Source organism: Lytechinus variegatus, chromosome 12, assembly GCF_018143015.1.
Source record: "Lytechinus variegatus isolate NC3 chromosome 12, Lvar_3.0, whole genome shotgun sequence".
NCBI lineage: Eukaryota > Metazoa > Echinodermata > Echinoidea > Temnopleuroida > Toxopneustidae > Lytechinus > Lytechinus variegatus.
In genome coordinates, this window is record NC_054751.1 from 35,480,556 (window position 1) to 35,504,235 (window position 23,680).

Here is a 23,680-nt window from a genome sequence, read left to right on the forward strand (position 1 = left end):
TGTATTTGCAAAACATTTATTTTAACATTTGATCTTGGAAAAGTGACAACATGACCAAATATACTTACTTGCTAGGTAAATTCCTATCATGCCACTTCAAAAAAAAATTCAAGTATATATTTGAATCCAATAACTGTCTTAGATGTGACTTCTAAACAGAGGGAAGACCTTAAAAAGGTATGGCCTTCATGTTACACATGAATTAATGAGAGGACAAGCTAAGGGTTTCCTAAATGTACAGTTCAGATAGTTTATGTACCGGTACTTTCTGGCAAGAGAATGCAGATACACCTGATCAATGAATAACCTGTCATTATTTCTCCTTTTTATGAGTTGAATCAGTTGATGTACTAGTAAATAGATGTATAAGTTGCCAAAATAAAATAAAGGAGCCATATTGGATTCTGACATGCTTCAATATGAATATGGTGCTCTGTTGGCATGCATTCCACCTTGTAATGCAAATGTCCCAACTAATAGCATTTACATGAAGATCGTGGGACTATCATCAGACTTTGAAATCAAAGTAGAAACCAAATAGTGTCTCCTTTTCTTCCCTTTAGGAGACTTTGCTTTGAAATCAAAGTAGAAACCAAATAGTCTCACCTTTTCTTCCCTTTAGGAGACTTGGAATACAACTGATGACTTCTACCTATGATTTAAGCAGTGTTGAACGTGAGATGGTGAATACATCAAGAAGAATGGGTTTAGGTGGTCGTATATGGGAGTATTGGCTGGCTTTCAAGTTTGTCTTCCGGTCTCTTACATATAACTCTTTCACATCTACTAGTACAACCATTGATGTAGCTATGGAACCTGTTATATGGATAGTAGAACACATCACTAAATACATGGGACCTGTAAGTATTTTATGGAGAGTAACCAATGCCTTATTGTTGTTGCCGATACATACAAAATTCCAGCGAAAAAAACTTTCCAGGACTACTTCTTGAACTTGGCAGCCAAAACTTACTTCATTATATTCCATTTTACATTTGACCCTATAAGAGTTTCAGGGGCTATTTTGGGGCATTTAGGGGGAAAATTTTCCTCTAGACCCTGTTTTTTCCCCTGGGTAATCATTAGTGACAGTTGTTTCTTGTCTTTATTGCTACATGCATATTAAAGCATAATTATAATTGTTTGCTACATTTCAACTGACAGGAACTTTTGTTGATAAATATATGGCTTGAAAGTGGGCCAAATTTTAACAATGTCTTCAATGCAGGCTTAACAGCATGCTCAGCACAAATTCAATGTAATAAAGATATTGATGTATAAAGTTGTGTAGGATTATCATGCTCACTGGATGTGCATTGATGTTCATCAATATGTACTATGGTTATGTAGAGCTGCCAAGTAGTACGGATTTTTCGTATTTAGTACTGAAAAATGAGAAGAATACTGATGGTTTGATGCAAAATACTGATTTCTCAAGTTTCAGTTTAATGTGTTGTCCTATGGTATTTCTTCGAAAATACTGATTTTCAGCTTTAAAAATACTGAAATGTTCTTGTTCAGGTCGGCAGCTCTGGTTATGTTGGCATTTAACCATGACTTTAAAGGGGAAGTTCACCCTGAAGAAAAGTTTATTGTAAAAATAGCAGAAAAATTAATAAAAAATATTGGTGAAGGTTTGAGGATAATCCGTCAAAGATTAAGAAAGTTATTGGAATTCAAAGTTTTGGATTTGTGACGTCATATGCGAGCAGCATTCCTACATAGCGAATGGTAAAAAATCAATGAATTTCAAATTTTGTATGGTTCCTGATGACTTTATTTTGTTTTCTATCTATGATCGGGTGTGAAATGATTTGTCTATTGATATACAAAAGGCACTGTAAAAACCATTTTCAATTTTCTGAGAAAATGACATTTCATTGATTATTTTACCATTCGCTATGTAGGAATGCTGCTCGCATATGACGTCACAAATCCAAAACTTTGAATTCTAATAACTTTCTTAATCTTGAACAGATTTTCCTCAAACCTTCACCAATATTTTTCATTATTTTTTCTGCTATTTTTACAACAAACTTTTCTTCAGGGTGAACTTCCCCTTTAAGTCACCTTTTGGTTTAATGTGATGTTGCAAGATAACATTTCAATCAAATTTACACTAAATTTCAAGACCTGTAATTGATTTTGTGACCCCTAATTACATGTACTTGCAAGTTTATTACAAGTTTCTTGCAACACTCCATAAGTCTGTGAAACACACCAGTACTTCCTCCAAATACCTTTTATTGATAAACCTGTATTTTCAGATGATGGTTGGTATGGTGATTCTCTTAACTACTGGCGTGGTACTTGTTATGTATACTGTGGTTCTACCTGAGTCCATGGTGCGGTCAAGCGTTGAACTTTGGATCCATCTTATTTTTGGTCAATGGCTACTGGTCAACATTATATTCCATTATTACAAGAGTGTGACTACTAAACCTGGATATCCACCACCTGTAAGTACAAGGGAGCATTTCTTGAAGTAATTTGTCAGACATTTTAACTGCCAATTGTTATAAGCTACTGAAATGCTTGTATTGGATTGGCTGACAGTTGATCTGTCAGGTCACTAACAGGTTGTTTGATAATTGTTAGTTTTGGGAGGATTTTTTTTCTCTGAAATTATCATATAATTTCTCTGATATTGTTACTTGCATAGTTGCATTTGAATAGTGACGGTAATTGTCACTTGTGTAAATGCTTGACTTTATGTTATTTAGGTTGTGGAGGGGGATGACACATCTAAACCCCCCCCCCCGAACAATTGCTTCAATGATTACGCCAATGGTAATTGCAACTCCTATTCTAGAGTGCTCAATTATTTATATACTAGATAAACAGCCTCTCTATCTTTCACAATTAAAGAAAATATGTCTTTATGTCAAACATAGCAATGTGAACATTCTTCTCTTTAAAGAATGATCAAATCATTTAACACAACTGAATCAGCTTTATTACAATGATTGTTGTATTTTCTTTAATTGTAGGTTGTATCTGAGACTGGAGCAGGAGGTATATGTAAGAAGTGTATTGGACCCAAACCACTCCGAACTCATCATTGCAGTGTATGTAGAACTTGTATACTTAAAATGGACCATCACTGTCGTATCCTTTATTGTATTGTCATGAATATGCGTGTATTACATGTAGATCCGTGCACAAGGGTTTAAAATCTATATCACTACCTTCCTAAGATTGAAATGTTTTGGCAATAAAGAAATTTAAACTCCATCCAAGTCCAAATCCAAGTTATGGTGGTGGTGAAGAAGAAAAAGAACGAGAAGAAAGAAAGAAGAATGAAGATTATGATGGGTATGATATAGCTGATTGTGGTAATAATTATATACTCTATATGCTATCCCGAACATTGTAATGCATATCACTATGCTTAGAGCATGTCTCTTGTATTTCCAAAAGGAGAATATTTCTTTGACTCTCTGATGATAATCCTAGCATGGATCAACAACTGCGTGGGTCACTTCAACCATCGTTATTTTATGTTATTCTGCATCTACATGACGATTGGTACGATCTATGTCACTATCTCAGTATGGCCTCAGTTCAGGGATGAATTCTTTGATGCTAGAGTGAGTACATTAGAGACCCAGACCGGACCCAAAAGTGAAATTGACAAATCATACACCAGTCGAAAACTTATGAACTACTTAACTCAGAAATGTAAGCTTTATGCATTTTCAGTGCTCTAATTGATCAGGCTTCAAAAATAGATTTTTTTTTTGCTTTCACTGGCCTTTAGACCATGACGTCATATTGTGTTAGAAGCACTGTGATTCCATAGGTTTGTACTAAAAAAAACTGTGTGATTTTACTGCTTTTCAGATTACATATTTTATTTTTTCACTTCTATTACAAAGAAATGTTTCCATACATTTGAGCACTGAATAGATTTCAGTGCCATTTTGTCTGCAAATTGAAAAAAAAAAATATTGAATTCAGAATCTGAAAAGCAGCCAATGGAATCACAGCGCTACTGAAACAACATGACATCACAGTCTCGAGGCTGGTGAAGGCATGTGCGAGAAAGCCTATTCTCGAAGCCCGGTAATAAGAGCTATTCTTAAGCGAAATACATAACTGGAAAGAAGTGAAAACACTTAAAGCTTGCATTTCTGTTTTAAGTAGTTTTATAAGCTGTAGATTGGAATATGATTTCTCGATTTAACGTTTGGGTCTGGTCTTGCTCATTAAGAACTTTCTATATGCTAAGGATGAGACCAGCTTCTTATATTAAACACCATTTGTTTAGAGGGTGAGGGTGGTTGTAGTAATGGTGGTGTTGTTGCAAATGGATTTGATAGCAGACTGGCTGTGGCAATATGAGTATTACTATGAAATAAGGTTTTTGTATGCCTGACCCCCACTTTCATCTCTACTCTCTTGTTTATTTCACTTTATGAGCTGCAAAATCCATGATATTTACAATGTTTTCATGAACTAGTAAACAAAACAATTCACTCTAGGCAGGCCCCACATGGGACTTTCATATTTTATGAAATTTGTAGAAATAAGGCATTTTTGTCTCACCTGCGAAGCAGAGTGAGACTATAGGCGCCGCTTTTCCGACGGCGGCGGCGACGGCGGCGGCGGCGTCAACATCAAATCTTAACCTGAGGTTAAGTTTTTGAAATGACGTCATAACTTAGAAAGTATATGGACCTAGTTAATAAAACTTGGCCATAAGGTTAATCAAGTATTACTGAACATCCTATTAGAGTTTCATGTCACATGACCAAGGTCAAAGGTCATTTAGGGTCAATGAACTTAGACCATGTTGGAGGGATCAACATCGAAATCTTAACCTGAGGTTAAGTTTTTGAAATGTCATCATAACTTAGAAAATATATGGACCTAGTTCATGAAACTTGGACATAAGGTTAATCAAGTATCGCTGAACATCCTGCACGAGTTTCACGTCACATGACCAAGGTCAAAGGTCATTTAGGGTCAATGAACTTTGGCCGAATTGCAGATATCTGTTGAATTCCCATCATAACTTTGAAAGTTTATGGATCTGATTCATGAAACTTGGACATAATAGTAATCAAGCATCACTGAACATTTTGTGCAAGTTTCAGGTCTCATGATTAAGGTCAAAGGTCATTTAGGGTCAATGAACTTTGGCCGAATTGGGGGTATCTGTTGAATTACCATCATAACTTTGAAAGTTTATTGGTCTAGTTCATTAAACTTGGACATTATAGTAATCAAGTATCTCTGAACATCCTGTGCGCGTTTCAGGTCACATGACCAAGGTCAAAGGTCAATGAACTTTGGCCGAACTGGGTGTATCTGTTGAATTACCATCATAACTTTGAAAGTTTATGGATCTGATTCATGAAACTTGTACATAAGAGTAATCAAGTATCACTGAACATCCTGTGCGAGTTTCAGGTCACATGATCAAGGTCACAGGTCATGTAAGGTCAATGAACTTTGGCCATGTTGGGGTTTTTTGTTGAATAACCATCATATCTCTGTAAGTTTATTGGTCTAGTTCATAAAAAGTGGACATAAGAGTAACCATGTATCGCTGAACATCTTGTGCGAGTTAGAGTAGTATTCAAAGTCAGCACTGCTGCTATATTGAACCGCGTGATGCAGGTGAGACGGCCAGAGGCATTCCACTTGTTAGAAATACTGTGTTAATACTAGCAGGCCTGCCAACTACTCCTTTTTAAAAGGAGTTACTCCTTTTTTGGAAATTTTTAATATCCATTATATCATAGGGAAAGAGAATTCCCCTTTTTTTTGTCCATATATTATGTACAGTCATCTATGGGAAATATGCTGTGACTCCTATTTTGTAAATGAATCACTCCTATTTTGTATGTTTACAGGTTGGTAGGCCTGTACTAGTGGTGTGGCCTTTATTTTAAATCAAGTTCTACATAGATATTGCAAGTATCCAAATACTTTAGACTTACTCTTTATTCCACACTTATTATTAGATACTTATAGTTATTGGCATTTCCACACCTATTTTCTTCCCTGTTTTGTCTAAAAAATATTCAATTGTAATCATTTAGCTCTCTTTTACAAGAATTTGCCTTTAATTTAATTAAAATTCTAACAAGATGGATGTATCTCTTTTGTGAATGTTCTGCAGAAAACTTTTGAGAGTTTGTTTGGTGATTCTATATTTGCGAAGTCAATGGAGATCTACAATCAAGCCAAGGTAAGTGTCTGTATACCTGGGCCATGTGTTATAAAAAGAGATATAATTAATGCTTATATTTGTCATTTAAAAATATATGTATTCACACCATAACACAACCGTGTATGTAAAATGTAATGAAATTCAAATTGATGTGATCACTATTTTTAATGTTCAAACCTTATCTACATGTAGATTCTATTTGTAACTTGTTTGCTTTCACCTATTCACCCATATTTGTTACAGGTGGCAGAGGCGGCTAGTAAGATGAATGAGACTGAACTAGCAAAGAAGGGAGTACCTGTTGTCCCACCAAAATACACTTTGACTTTTTCAGAGAGCATGCACCATAAAGCAGTCGTTTATGAATTCTTTGTCTGTACAGGAGTTACCATAGCTCTAGGTAAGATGTATCTCCATGACTTTGAATTGGGGAGTGCAGTCTATCAGGAGTGGTATCAGACCTATGTAGTACCGGCATGTTGTTCTCCCAACTAAAATTGGAATTCCGATTTTTTTTCTCTAGATTAAAAAAAAAATAATATTTTTGGACATGAAATCCTTTTTTACTGCTTTTTTAAAGTCAAATGAAAGCTATCATGCAGACCCACCTTGAAAATCTCTTTAGATTTCTTTACTATGCAAGAGCTTGTAATCCCGACCGGGGCGTCTCGGACTTCTGCAGGGACTTAGCTACTATTGGCTACTTTTCAGATTTTTTTATTTCAGAGGGGAATATCATACCTAGTTGCACAAGTTGGCAAAAGGGAAGATTAGACATTGATTTGGAATTCAGTCTTAGTCAAGGAGGGGCTGACACGTATTAAAATGAAATCTATCTGAGGAAATTAAAACAGTCAACTCAGACTTTCGATTTTCTACTTTTGTGAATTATTATTATTATTATTTATCTGAAGTTAGTGTCGCCTGTTTATAAATCACTTAAAAGAATCAAAGAAGATTGATTCTTACTGAACAATGCTGATTGTTTTCAGGTGGCCTAACTCTTTGGCATTCAAGATTAGTAAGCAGAGGAGAAACAAGTATAGAGAAACATATCAATGATGACGAGAGAAAGAGACTAAGTAAACTAAAAGTAGTAAGTATGAGGAGAAAAATATTGCTTTTCAACTCTAAGTACAATTTACTGTAATCAATTTTAAGCAAAATCATCAATTTTTAAACTTATTCATAAACTGAATCTATTCTTGTGATATGCATTACAGACAATAATAATGATCATCCCATTTCCATGAAGAGAGAATTGATTTGTATTATTTTTGTAATTTCTTATATGATATCAATACCTTTAATTAATTTGCATAGTAGCCCATGATATGCAAACCTCTGTTCACACTGTTTCTGTTTGTGGTAACTCCCGTAGGAACTCGGCAGGACAGCATTTTGCTGGTAAACGCCAAGCTGGTATATAACCAATTACCTATGAAACATTTTACATCTAGGTTAATCAGTCATAGTGGCTGACGTTATAGACAACAGATATCACTCTTGGGCCTTTTTATCAAAGTGGAGACAATGGCAGAGTTGGGATTCGAACTCACAACCTTGCGATTATGAGTCCAATGCTCTAACCACTGGACCACACGATCCTCTACATAAAAAATAACTTAATAACTTAAAAATAACAGAATATAAATGTATAAATGGAGCATGGATAAGAAAGTCTCTGCAATCTGATTGGCTGAGAGCTACATGTATGAATATTTATAAGGCTTCATGACTGATCTCAATATTCATGATATCTGCTGAAAACATGCTATTGTGCAAGTTGGTCTCATATTCCAAACTAACAGCTGTTATGAATTGAATTTACAATGCAATCAAATAGGTATTCACACTTTTTTAAAATGAAAAATATCATGATTTGAATGATATTTAAAAATTCAACCAATTTTGCAGTGTGGTAATGATAATAATTATTAGGACAATGATTATAATAATAATGACCACTTGATTGGACAAGTCTCCTTTATTTCATTGTGCTCTATTTTTTTTGTGTAGGTCTACAAGAATCCGTATGACTTTGGAGTCTGGAAAAACTGGCAAATATTGTTAGGAATTAATGTAAAACATAGGTAAGTTTATATGAAAGCTTCTCTTCTTTACCACTTATTGCTTTTCAGTAAGGTTATTAGTTTTAATAGTTTTTTTGTTATATTATAAGGTCACTCTCATGAAAGTTATTTGATGTCCTTACAATATATAAAATGGCCTCTCAAGTAATGACTCTATGAAATTATAATCCATCACATTGAATTATAAGGCATTGATATTACCATGGACCTACAACAAATGGACATTCAACAAGATAATTTTATGGCCACCACCTGTTTTCAGCTTTAAAAATTGCTGTCACACAGTTAACTTTCCATTTTTATGACCTTGCCTACAGTGCATGTTTATGTAGGGCTTGCGTGAGTCATTTCGCCCTCAGATGATTATGTTCTAGCTCTGATTAATCGTGAGGGAAAGGCACTGCATTATATTTACTGTTTCAACAATGCAATGGGTGATTCCATACGTGTCGTACGGGACATTTAGAGAACATTTGACAGTTTTTGACAAGAAAAAAAGTATTCCAGTAACTAAAGGTGATCATCAAGTACTACCAGAGTGTTAGAAAAACCAAGACTTAACATGACTCGAATTCACATCCTGTATAATACACATTTAAAATAGTAATGTGTCGTACCGACGCAGAAAAAGTGGCTTTTTTAGAAACCTCAAGTTTGTACTCAAAGGTCTGTGAGTTGGACAGATAATTTTCATAGAAACTGAACTCATATTGATATTCAATTACCCAAGAACAAACACGTCTATGAAAGAATGCAAAATAAACTTTCATGAATGATTAAAGCAAATTACAATTTTCGAGAACATTGTGTCGTAAGGGACACTCAAAATGTGTCGTACGGGACATCTCTAAATTGAAGCCAAGGTTTCTTACTTTATGTCTCTTTGACTTCTTCAATCACTTTATTTGTCTGATGATAATGATAATCCTATCAAACTAAGACATTATGTTAGAAACCACTATTGGCTGAATATTTCTGTCAATATATCATAAACAAAATGTGTCGTACGGGACACTTGTGTGTTGTACAGGCACTTGCGTGTTGTACTGGGCAGCCTGAATAAAACAATGAACTTTTTATTAATCAGAAGTAGCATTGCCCTTAAATTCTTCCTTTTAATCTTTAAACCTTTCTTTTAATGAGTAGTTATTCAGGACAATATAATTAAGTAACCTCAGTATATATAATCGGGAGCAATATATGTTTTAATTTTTTTTTTCATGATGGGAAATGTACAAGGGTTCACAGCATTTTCATGAGGTGAAAAACTTGAGGTTTTGTGTGAAGTTATATTTTAGTGAATTGATGATTTCCAATACACTATTTAAACAATGAATGAATGAAACTGTTTGTGTAAATTATGGGGCTAAAATGTTACAATAATTTTTCATATAAAATGTATATATACATGATATAAGTCACAACTTTCACTTGTAATTCCCCCCCCCAAATTTTTTTTTGAAGAAATGCGGTTCTTTTTCAAACCTTTCTGCATTTCATGAAACCATATGGTTTGTCTTATTTTCCAGATTTTTTTTTACAACTTGAAAAAATTAAGGAGTTTCAAAACTGTATATAAAAAAATTAGCGATCATCAAGGGAAGTCCAAATAGGTGATTGATATGTAATTTTTTTTACATCTTATAATAATTCCACATTAGCATGCAAGAGGAAGTCATCTTCCAGGCTAGGGTGAATCAATTATAAAGGTTTTCTTTTCATGCTCAATGACAAAGAAATTAACCTGCTCTGACCAGTGAAAATCACCAGTTTAACTGAACATGCTGAAGGGATTCATAAAAGAATACGCCTACATGAAATCAATTAAAATGGTTAGAATCACCTATTTTATGTTCTATGGAGATAAAAAAGTACTTTTTCAGTTCACTTTATGTCAAATCAATTACTTGAATTAATATAGGCCTACTATTCATAGTTTCTGAATCCAATTCCTGCAATTTAATGCATTATATATCGTATGTAGGACAATAATTGAAAAATGAAGGGCGGTAATTAGATCCTTATGGGATAAATCGATCACCCATGAGTCAAAGAAAGAGAAACTGATATTGTGAAATTGCATCATCAAAGATAAAATTGTAGGAAAAACTTTTTCATTTTCATGTTGTAGATATTGTTTGGAACCATCAGTGATACACTATTTCATTAACCTGCAATATTTTTAATCTTCTCGTGCTTTGCCAATAATTGTTTTAGGCAGTGTTTGTATTTGACTATTGAATTAGCAAAACTATTGAAAATTCCATTGTTCCGAACTATATCTGACTTCACTTTTGGTTAAAACTCATAATTTTCATAAAATTTAGGTATCATAGTAAAATATTACACTACTTATAACTTATTGAAGCATGTTAAAATTTATGATATTTTTGAAGTTCTAGTGTGGAATCGCCCCAATGCTCTATATACATCAGGTTTTTAGAACATGATATTATGGTATTGACATTGTTCAATTGTCATCTGATCATCAAAATAAGATTATGCTACATTTCATCAATCCTGTGGAATCTTATGCATGGACATACATGTATGCAGTTCAGTACATTGTATACTGTATAGCCCCAATGGATGATTGACGTTTTCTTATAGCTCAGTTGGTAGAGCGGGGGATTCGTATTTCGGTGACCCGGGTTCGATTCCCACTAGGTGCGCTAGTGCCCTTTGGTAAGGCATTAATCCTCAGTACCAGGTCCTTCGGAGAGGACTTTAAGCCTTCGGTCCTCTGGTTGCTTGCTTACAAGCATTCATGCTTTCTTAGCAATCAGGTAAAAAATCACCACCAATCTCTCCTTCCAAAATAAGATATATTTCGCAAATATCCGTAAAACCCAAAGTAGAGGAATAAAAGCAGTAATAGCTATATGAAGCTGCTTGCTATTGTTTACCTCATGTCATCTTATATCCAAGAACCCCAGGACGATGAAACCTACTTTTTGGCTGAAAAAGGGCTCCAAAAATTTGTAAATTTTCGTAAAATTACCTTTTAACTCTACAAATAGTGTTTTAAAATTACTAATTATAGGAAAAAAACAAATTGCCTGCCCTCAAAAACATATGAATAGACACAAAAACCAGAGAAAAAGACCAATAAATAATGAAGTTGTGGCCAAAATTTTGAATGGGGGGGGGGTGGTGGCCATTTTGGATTTTGGACTTTTTTCTCGGACCGAGACAAAATATATTGTCATTTCATGTTGAGAACCATTAGAAGGAATAAAAAAAAACTGTTACCATGTTGAAATGACCAAAAAAGTATTTTTGACCAATGCATAGCCAACTCATATGTAAGGCTGTTTTCTTGTTTCTCTTAATGATACAGTAGAGTTGACTGGAAGGGCTTAGCAATAAAATATCAGAACCGTACGTGGCACACTCTCCGTTCACCACAATATGAACAACAAAATGAGAAGGTGGAGGGTAAAATGCGACTTCAGTTATTAAACCAAATTCTGTTGAAAACTTGAAATCACAGATTAAACATCACAGTGTCTATATCACATGTGATGGCTGGATGGACCTATAAGGCGAGAGCTTACATGTTCACTAAATGGGAATTCAAAGTAAACTGATACTCTTGCCCCAGTCATGCTAAGCAAGGCCATGGTGTTACAAATCCCATGTCTTTTTATATAGAGAGATAGACAGGTCAATCAATGCGGTTTTTAAGCTCCCTGCATAGAGACCCCAACCTATCCTAGTATCACTCCCTAACGACATCCAATGCATGAATTTTGGGGTTCAAAATCGGCGGAGCTTAAGACCCTGCAAAAATGTTGGTTTAGAATGTACACTTCCACATCTGTATCAAACTTTGTAAACAACCAATTGTATTGCAAATTACTTTGCCCAACAAGGCCTGTTACTAACCAGTTGGTATCAAGTTTCCGCATGGATCTCTCCCATTCAATTATAACCCATGACAGAGCATTCACCAACCCAAGCATCCCCTTCTATAATAGCGCCCTCTTTATATTATGTAATAACTGATAAACAAGTTATACCCTCTGTCTAGTATTTTCCACAATTCAAATACTTCACAAAAATTTGTGATTTTGCTACATTTCTGCAATCATTTTGTTGCAATTTGGCACCAGTTTATAATGCTAGTGTTCTTCGCAGTGTGTATTGTTTTTGATGAACAAAATTGTGGTATGTGGAAACAGCACACACTTGATTTCTGCTGTTCCTCATTGACAGCGGGATTTATGATCCACTTGAGGAGCGTCGGCTGTTGGCGCTTTGTTGATAAATGTAGTGACCATGCATGTTCAAAGGAGGGGATTTGTTCAATGTCTGTTTTTTTGTAAGTCCATGTTATTATTAAGAATCAAACTTCCTTTATAAACTAAAAAAGAAGTACCTGGGGCTTTTTCATAAAGTTGATCATAAGATATTCATGATCTTACATATGTCTGGTGGTCCTTTCTTGTGCTAGAAAAAATACCCTTTTTATTAACCTAATGGCAATGAACTTTCTTTGATCGTAATCAAATCTTGACAAACAAAAATCTCTGCATTGAAATGCGAGTTAACAGCAATATTTTAACCCTAACTTACCTGGGCTATTTTGTGAACTTAAAGTACTGTGAGGGGCCTAAAAGCCCCCCCCCCCCCAGATCTCGGCTGCAGATTGCATGATTGTAGACAATGACATAATCTACACCATTCCATAGGCAAATTGCACAAAATTTATAAATTTTTTTATATGAATTAAGTATACTAATTTATTCTTGAAATCGTACTTTGTGCTGCAATTCACTATTGAAATAAAGCTCCTTGAAAACTCTTTTTTGTTGAAAATATTCTTTATAGTTTTCCTAACAACTGTAAAGGAAAAACGTCTGGTACCAAAATCAATATCTTCTGTATTAATTTTTAATTTTTTATTCCTTATGTATTTCTTTGTGTTTTATCTTTTAATTTTGTTGTTTTTCAAAAAAAAAATTAGGGACATTATTTTAGTCATGAATAGCATTATATTAAATGACTGTTGTCAATAAAAGTGAGAATAATTACTCATTTATAAATTTTAGATTAAACAGATTTTGTATTGACTTTGTACATGATATATATGTTTCTGACATGCCATTATGCTGCATAATTTTTGAACCCGGGCATCCCAAATTTGGTTTTAAAAGTTGTGTAAGACTTGGAAGTAAAGAGTCTGTGAGGGCCACAGTAAAAAAATTTAACCAGCGGATACAATATATTGGGAAAAAAATGTTGAGGAAGGGGGACTGAAAAGGCTTCTCCCCCGGTAAGTTGGGGTTAATCTACCTGTAACTTAAGAAATTTGAAATTTTACTTGAGCTGGTGAGAATACAAATCATTGAGAATCTGAGTCCGCTCAAGAAAGGTTTATCAATGGATTATAAAGTGTTCATAACTTAGGATCAGCTTTAGTGTTCACCAATTTATTTACTATTCCCTAGGGAGAATTCAAGTGAGTTCTATTGACAAGGTACATGCTACAGGCTTTAATTTTTTTTATCAGGGGTACTTTTAATGAAATTACATCCTAAATGGGAAAAACTAAAAAAGGCACTCAAATATCCACAGCCAATGAATGACATTGGTGTTGAGATCAATATGCCATCCAATGCTGTGATTTTAGTTGGTCTGTGATTGATTTCAGCCATGACATATATTGGTTTACATTTATAAACTGCAAGTTCTGTAGCTATTCTTACACCATTTCTCACCCATGTAGCATGTATAATAATAATATAGTAACTTGTATTCTTCTTCTCAATACAGATCTTTCATCATGCATGTGCTCTTACCATCATCTCATTTACCAGAAGAAGATGGTGTACATTGGATCAATCAACTGACCCCTGGTTATGTTCCTAAGAGTGTGCCTTGACTGTTGACCATTCTCATAATCATGTACTACAAACATTTTTTACCCTATTTATGCTTTGACCTTTCTTAATGTACTGTAGGTGTATATTTTGTAAGCATAGTTATGAATTGCTCCATTTTTAAATTAAGCTCATAAACAGCATTTTACTGTAATGCATTTTTTCCAAAATTATTTGGAAATTATTTGCCTGTGCTCTTTCTCTCTCAGCTCGTAACTCTTTGCTTGCTTCGTTTGCACCATTTGAACACCCATATTTATGGTGCCCTTCGCCCCGATATTGTTATGGGTTTTGTGTATACTATTTTGTCTAGTTTCTAATACTTCAAGGCATGTACAGTTCTGCATCCATGACATTTATGAATGATGTGCATTAACTTTATCTTTCTAAACTTCCAAATAGAGTATGTCATAGTTTATAATCCACTGAATAGGAACCTCCATAGATTTTTTCACTTTCAAAATCACTAAGTGAGATAATCCTGATATCCAGGAATTTAAATCAAAGAGAGGGGAGGGGGGGGGGGGTCAGTAAACCCCTATAAACAGTTCCCAGTAATAGGACTGATTTGAAGCTTTGTAAAAGACACTCCCAAAGTTTTTTCCCTCTCATTTTCACTCTTTCTCTTGTGTTTTTTGCTAGTCAGATTATCAAGATTTTGTATCAACTGAAAGCTTGTTTCATTAACTGTGCAATAAAAAAAATACATAGCAATTTTGCCACTGATACAATAACCAAATGAAAGAGGAGAAAGTTTTTGAAAATGCCAAATGTTTTAAGCGAAAGGATTCTTATGGACACAAGCGCTCGAAGTATTCAATTCTAATTATGTGTGATTCAAAAGTTTATAAAAACACTCTTCAAGCTTACTTCGCAACATTTTGTTTAAAAGTGATCAGTTGAAAAATTATAGCCATCTAAATGAATAACAGTCTTTTTTTTTACCCTGAAGAAGTATTTGCTGCTAGATAAGGTCAATACTCAATGAGTTAATGGAGCATAGTGTTATTAAAGGGGATGTTCAGCCTGGTGTGACTTTGTATTTTTTTATACAAGCAGAAAAACAAAAAAGAAACATCTTGGTGAAAATATCAAAAACCAACTCTGACTTTAATGGGCCCCAGAGGAATTATTTCTTTACACCCTCTACAAGGGATCTGGTAATGATGATTGCTGTATCATGTTTGTCTTGGTTGCAAACCTGGGTTCACAAATTACCTAGGTCATGAGTGACAGATGTATTTTGATACTTTTTAACAGACATGAATACTGCACAATTCAATGAAAATGTGTGCCCTCAAGCACTTATATAGCTGTCTTGAAATTTGTCATTTCTTGGTCAAATGAACAGATGACTTCAATTGATAAATGCATTCACCCTAACCCTAGATGGCTTGCCTAAATGCATATAACACAAGTATCTCATGGTATAAAATGTCTGTAGTGTAGTTTGTAAATGTAACAATAAGTAATTTTGAGATGTTTCATTGGGTCATTGTCCTGAAATGTTTGTACAATATTATTCTCAAGTGTTACTATCCATGGTATTGCAGTCTTTTATCCCACATTTATAATACATTTTTGAAGAAGGTTAAAACAAATTAGATCAATACTTATGACCTGCAATTCTAGTTTTTATGATAGATTTTCTCTAAGCAAATATTTATTGTGACTTTGGTAGCGTATTGATCCCGGGGGGGGGGGGGGGCACTTACATTGATGAGTGGGTACCATGTGCGACCAAAAAAACACGTAAAAAAAGGATGTCTTTTTCAAGATAGGGCATGTTAGGTACGTAACGTGATAAGGGTGTCAAAAACACAAAAATATTGAAAAAAGGGCATCTATTTCGCTCTGAAAAATATACGTGTTTAGGGTCAAATATGCGGGGATGATAAAAAAAATCAAGATGTTTTAGAAAGGATGCAGGTGACATAACAATAAAATATCGCTGTACTTGTTTAGGGGTTTATTTCAGGAAATACTTGCCAAGAGTATCATTTTGTTTCTAATACTTAATAAGGGGTGCATTTTCAGAATATGGAAAATACATGGCTGTACTTGTTTAGGGGCTCAATTCTGGGAATACTTGCCAATAGTATTTGTTTCCAATACTTGTTAAGGGTAGAGTTTCACATGCCAATACTTGTTAAGGGGTGCATTTTCAGAATATGGAAAATATGTGTGTAGGGTGCTTTTCAAGACCCCATGGTCCCGCATGGTATCCACTCGTCAATGGAAGTGGCCCCCCTGGGGTATTGATAAAGCTTTGTAAAGTACTTTGTAATGAAGTCCGGTTGTAGTTTTAAATGGACAAGAGGGCATTTAGGTGAGAATACGATCTTGTTGAAAATCCCAAAATTAATTCTGATGTTCAAACCAATGTATTTGTTATCTCATTGTGTACATACATGTGTAGAGTGTGGAATGTCATTCGGATTTATGTAGCAATAATACTTTGAAGTTTTTCATATAATTTGTTTTGTTTAAGTTTTGATTTTATGTCAGTAAGTATTGCTATTCAACCTTGATTTTTTTATTAATGTTTTACAAATTGATTGTTAAAATACAGTCCTTTAAGGACTACACTCAATCTATTCTCTAACTTCTTTCTCCCCTGTCCATTTCACTTCTACCTATGTCCTTTTTTCTTAATCTTTCTAGGACTTCAACATAGTATACTGTAAACCATTTCTGTGATTGAATTGAGAACACAATACTGCATTAACCCATTTATAAAATCATTGGTGGCGGAAGCCCAAAAAATTAGGGGGGTCTACCTGAAATTTTGTTATGGACACATGTAAAAAAAAATTGACAAGCAAAAAAAAAGGTCATCAACCTAAATGTTAGGAACGCAGGAAACAAAATTGACAAGCAAAAAAAAAAAGGTTATCAGCTCAAATTTTTTTGGGGACCTGTCCCCCCCCTCGCTTCCGCCGCCTATGAATAAAATACCCCCAACAAATGGTATCATTTTTGTTTTGGGATAAGATACTCTGAAAGTTATATTATGATGTGAAATTACATATTGCTACAAAAAGACTGTCAGGATAATTGTTTAGGTGTAAATTTTTTTCATATGGTAGATTGTTCATGAAAAGAACGAAAAAGTGTAATTCTTTTTATCTGAATGGTTCAATCCACAGAGGTCTTATAAAAGATGCAGTGGATTTTAGGAAGTTTTTATGTACGATGTATTTGCAATTTAGCACATTTTTTATTATGCACATGTTAAACTATGATATAAATTGTAGCGATAATCTTTTCATATTTCCAAACAATTCAGTTATAGAGTACATGTACATGAACTTCTTTCAAATTGAATATTTGTATTGCCCAGTGATTCAGTTTTCTTTCTTCATTATCAATGTACATGTATCTTAATGAGTGTACAGGAGTATGTATACAGGTTAAGTACATTATACATATTTAACTACTACTATCTTCCACTTTACTAGAATGATGGTCACATATATGTCAATGTCACATTCCAAGTATATTGATTATTTGTTACTTGTTTGTACATATTGGTGATACCATTGTATTGTGCATGTTGCTTCCACTCTACAAGTACATGTAGCCCCAAAATCTAATATTACATGCATGTGCTCACCTAGGTATTATTGTATTGGCAACTATGTAAACACTATTGAAATTGCCATCTTCCTTGTTGATTTCCTTGCGAATGACATAAAAATTAATATGATTGTCATCACTATACTCAATACCCTTGTCACTACCAATATAGTTATCACCATTTTCATGGTTTTTGTCTCACCTGCGAAGCAAAGTGAGACTATAGGCGCCGCTTTTCCGACGGCGGCGGCGTCAACATCAAATCTTAACCTGAGGTTAAGTTTTTGAAATGACGTCATAACTTAGAAAGTATATGGACCTAGTTAATAAAACTTGGCCATAAGGTTAATCAAGTATTACTGAACATCCTATTAGAGTTTCATGTCACATGACCAAGGTCAAAGGTCATTTAGGGTCAATGAACTTAGACCATGTTGGAGGAATCAACATCGAAATCTTAACCTGAGGTTAAGTTTTTGAAATGTCATCATAACTTAGAAAATATATGGACCTAGTTCATGAAACTTAGACATAAGGTTAATCAAGTATCACTGAACATCCTGCATGAGTTTCACGTCACATGACCAAGGTCAAAGGTCATTTAGGGTCAATGAACTTTGGCCGAATTGGGGATATCTGTTGAATTCCCATCATAACTTTAAAATTTTATGGATCTGATTCATGAAACTTGGACATAATAGTAATCGAGCATCACTGAAAATTTTGTGCAAGTTTCAGGTCTCATGATTAAGGTCAAAGGTCATTTAGGGTCAATGAACTTTGGCCGAATCGGGGTTTTTTTGAATTACCATAACTTTGAAAGTTTATTGGTCTAGTTCATTAAACTTGGACATTAGAGTAATCAAGTATCACTGAACATCCTGTGCACGTTTCAGGTCACATGACCAAGGTCAAAGGTCAATGAACTTTGGCCGAATTGGGTGTATCTGTTGAATTACCATCATAACTTTGAAAGTTTATGGATCTGATTCATGAAACTTGTACATAGGAGTAATCAAGTATCACTTAACATCCTGTTCGAGTTTCAGGTCACATGATCAAGGTCAAAGGTCATGTAAGGTCAATGAACTTTGGCCATGTTGGGTTTTTTGTTGAATAACCATCATATCTCTGTAAGTTTATTGGTCTAGTTCATAAAAAGTGGACATAAGAGTAACCATGTATCACTGAACATCTTGTGCGAGTTAGAGTAGTATTCAAAGTCAGCACTGCTGCTATATTGAACCGCGTGATGCAGGTGAGACGGCCAGAGGCATTCCACTTGTTATGATCATCGTTATGATCATCACCATCTTCATCACAATCATCACCAACCCAACCATCATCACCAATATCATTATCATCTTAAAAAAAATCAAAATCTCCATCACCATCTTCACCATCGCCATCTTCACCATCAACATCACCATCTTCATCATCATCATCACCATCATCATCATCACCATCATCATCACCATCATCACCATCATCATCACCATCATCATCATCACCATCATCACCATCACTAGCAGTGTGTCCCTGATTGACCTGGGGTGGGGTTGCATTATTTCTTCCAAAACTCTTGACAGGAAAGTAAAGAGTTATCACTCAATATCACAGCCCCCTCCCCGGCCTGTAACCAAGGATTTTTTTTCATATTGTCGTAATTTTTTTCTTCACATTTTTCCTGATGTAAGTCAGATAATGAGAACTACAACCATCATCAGAATGTGGAAAGAAAAATGCAGTACATAAAATGTCTATTGGATTGGATGTCCATCAGTGGCGAAACAAGCCAAAATTATTTCAGAGCAAGAGCATGGTATATGGGGCAAATTTATAAGAAAATTTCAAATGAGTGAAATTGATTACACTTTTTTCCCTGGTTGGGGAAGGGGGGCAGCCTCCACCGTTCATATGTCAGTTATGACATTGACCAGACATGAAGACCATTTTATTTAGACAGTCTGATCCTTTTTCATACAAATATAAAAATATTTTCATTATGACCCACAGTGTATTGTGATCATCATCTAATAGTGTAGACTGCATTTCTCATTTATGAGATATGCAGTACAGATTTCATATTTGACATTTTGAACTATGTATTATTTGTACAGTTATTTATGTTTAAGATTGTTTTTGATACTTTGTTATTCCTTTCAGCAGTACTGATTTTTACTGTTTTTACTTTGTTTTGCAGTGCAATGTCAATTCTATTTTGTAATACTGCATGGTATTTAGAGATGTGATATAGTATAGTACACCTTTCACTGGAGACAGACCAGGGATTGCACCATGCCTTCAAATTGGTTGAAATAAATGAAGAAAATTATCAATTTGAAATTTTATCTCCATTGATGTCAGATCATCAGGGGAGTGTCATATAAATCATCTTGTCAATTATTTTCCACTAACCAATTTGCTCTAAGCCAATCAGATGCAAGGATTTCAGTTGCTTATAACTGACTATTTGTATCATGAAACGTCCCCCAGGTGTCAGAGTTAACTCTGCCCAAGAACATAGCAATATTCAGTTGAGGTGTAGACAGAAGAAAATGTGACAAATGTAAGAGTCGAAATTTCAGTAAAATCATGTGTAAAGCATTTTAAAGTTTTACATTGTTTTTCACATAGCATGGATTGCATGTAAAGATTGAGCTGACCCAACACACTATTCCTGGATTTTTTTTATAAGAATGATTGAAATTTCAAATACAGGTAAACATCTTTAAGTCAAATATTCACCCCAAGGCAAACCAATTTTTTTTAGACCAACACATAGATTAGCAATCAATCGCGAAATGAACTGATCAATTTTACCCGTGCCCCAGATTATGCAAAATGGGTGTTACCCGAGTATACACCTCCTGAAATCAAATTTTTCCAAAAGACAATCTGATTCAACTTGGGCAAAGCTGCCTGTATTTGAATTTTCATTGCTTTATCATTGATTTTTATTGAAAAGTTGAACCATGTTTAGCTTTAATTGGAGCAGTGGCTGTGGGATATAGTTGGTACCTTATTGTAATGTGTACAAATCAATCAGTGTAATGTAATTATTTTCTTGAAGTTCTTTCAGTTCAGTAAGTTAAGAATTTATGAAATGAATGACTGTATAGTAATCACTTTATATGTTATACAATCGATTTAACTATTTTCTCTTGTTAATAACTGTGACATCAATAAAAAAAAACACCAAACCTGGAATTATTTTTGAATTTTTTTGTACAGATAACTTTGTTTCTTTTTACAATGATTAAACACTTGAAAAAGTAAGAACTTATAATACAACAATACATACAATATTTGCAGGTATTCACATGCTTCATCATGAGGTCTAAATACCGTATAAATCTAAAATGAACATGAAAATATATTTGAGGTAAAACAATCTCCATATTAAAAACTCAATATAAAAGTATTTACAATCACTGTTTATGTACATGTGTATATATTATGTGAAGCAGAAGAGACAGAGGGAAACAAAAATTCAACTATTTTTTGGGGAAACCCTACTCTTTATGGGCACTTTGTTTTGAAAGAAATTTGAGAAATCATATAAATGTACATGCTCACACTTTATGTTGTATAAAAGCCGTATTGGAAATATTTGTGAATTCTTAGTGCTCAACTGCTGCTAGGGTAATTTCTAGTTGGAGTTTGATTTATTTATGATTTATAATACAAAAATTGATCTACATCATGCAAATTACAACTTATCACTTTCAGATAAAAAATAATTTGAAAAAGAGGAAAAAGTTCATATTCTAACTGAATGTTACTAGTCACAATATTGTAGAGATACAAGTACTAATATAAACACTATGAAGTATCATTAGTACTATTACTGAGAAAAACTTTTGTCATGAAAAAGAAAAAAACTGGACAAAGACATAGCTAATCTTTTTTTAAAAATCAGCGCTTTAGTTTGGTCAGTTTTTCTATAAAGACTATGAAATCATAAATGAACACTTTTTATGTTAAAAGACAATAAAAACAATTAAGCCAATATTGCTGGAACACAATTGTTCCTCAAGTCTCTATGTTTTGGGTAAAATCATTAAAAGCAACCTCGCTGGCTGAAATGAATGTTATAATTCTAAAAGCTCCCTTTTATAAAAATACACTTTTTCTACTAAAAAATGAATTGTACATTATAATTGAAAAAATGCATTTAATGTCCCTCTCGAAAGAAAAATGTAAATTTTTAAAAGAAAATGAAAAATGTTTTTAGTCATCTACAAATGGTAATAGTCTGAAAGATTTAAAAATGCATTTTTTTTCCTTCCACATCTGACACACTTGCATAGAATTGACACATTCTTCATACAAAAATGGCAGTAAGAAAGTTGCAAAATCTCATTCACTTTAACATGTTGAAAAAATCCTCACCTTTGTAAAACTGAAATCTAATTACTCACCAAAGTGAATTTCCTTATTAACCCTTAGGCTAGGAACCAAGTGGCACCTGTTCAAAGTCTAAGGGAATTAGAAAATTCAGCATTCAAGGGGTTTATAATGATCAAGCATGAATGCTCAGCTGATGGATCAATTAATCTTTTACTAAAAGCTGATGAGGTAATACAAAATGAAAAAAAGTAAAATAATTTCTTCTGATTATCCAAGCTATTTTTTTTCATGATGGTTTACAACGGATGGTATTCTTTGACGTAGAACCAAAAATTCAATGAACTTAATAAAAAATTAAAAATGTCATGACGCGTTATTCCTTATCAATCAAGTACAATACATATCACAAATTTCATCTGTATGTACAAAGAAACTTGTCATTCTTCAATATACATGTAGAAAGCATGAATATTAAAGATATAACCATTGTATGTAACTTGATTGTTGCAGTCATGAAATGCATGAAGTGGCATGTCCTGATCATAAGAATTTGGTGACAAATAACACTAAACAATGCATCATTTACATAGCAAATTATTCCAAATATGGCCTTCTATAAAGAAGAATCATACATACATGTATTATGAAAAGCTCAAATGACAACTAATCAACAAGCAAATGTTTCTGAGTGATACAAATCTCAAATAGATAGATATAACTCTTGATTTAAAGACTGATAAGAATGCACTACACATTCTTCACTGGACCTGCATTGAATCATGTAGACTATGTAGCATTTGTAGACAATGTTTGTTAAAGGCATGATACTTTGATCTCATTCATTGATGATATTTTGAACCAATCAGTTTTTTCATATGATGATTCTCATGTGAATGAGAGCATGGCACTTCACCTACACACAGTACTGTTGCTGGGAATCATTTCAAATGTAAAACTTTGCAGAATGTTGACAGGATCTTTTTCATTCTCTATTTAATGAACTCTAATATAACTCAGTCATCATTTATTTCTGATATTACCATATTTACAATAAAAAAAAGCTGAATGTATAATCCACCAGATGAATGAGATCGATGACTTCAATGTTGTTTGCTAAATGTACATCTATGCTGCTGCAGTCAGGTCTTCTACACACATCGTGGCACGCACCACGAACCGTCCTCTCTGCGCACTTCGATGAGAAAGTTAGTTAGGCAGAAAACGCATTTAAAGAAAAGCTTTTTTAAAACCGGCAATAAGTGCAACTACAATGATAGCAAATTATTTACCGGTGTCTTCGTTCTATAGTTCACGTTCTAAAGTTTCATCCCGTTTCTTTATATTTTCTTGAAGTGAATTATTTACGCTACAGTGGGCATCGTAACAGAGTGGACAGTTCGTGGTGAAATCGCGCCTCGTGATAGCGCACTGTATCTTTTCCAGAGAGGACGGTTCGTGTTGCGTGCGACGAAATGTCATGTATCGCTTTTTTTTTACTACAACAGTTACTAGACTAGAATCTATCCAGGGGCAATTAAAGTTTGAAAAGTAATTAAACTCTTACTCCCACAAAATTTTCATCTAGAATG

At 34.0% G+C, this 23,680-nt stretch overlaps 1 protein-coding gene across 1 annotated transcript; it reads left to right on the plus strand.

Moving 5' to 3' along the window:
- Nucleotides 1-627: 627 nt before the first annotated feature.
- On the plus strand, nt 628-15,749 carry LOC121425074 (palmitoyltransferase ZDHHC16-like). The gene is made up of 9 exons (XM_041621035.1): nt 628-860; nt 2,268-2,459; nt 2,991-3,108; nt 3,457-3,590; nt 6,131-6,199; nt 6,425-6,581; nt 7,174-7,277; nt 8,201-8,274; nt 14,053-15,749. The coding sequence occupies exons 1-9, from the start codon at nt 642-644 to the stop codon at nt 14,159-14,161; spliced, it is 1,176 nt and encodes a 391-aa protein (XP_041476969.1). The 5' UTR covers nt 628-641; the 3' UTR covers nt 14,162-15,749.
- The last annotated feature ends 7,931 nt before the right edge of the window (nt 15,750-23,680 follow it).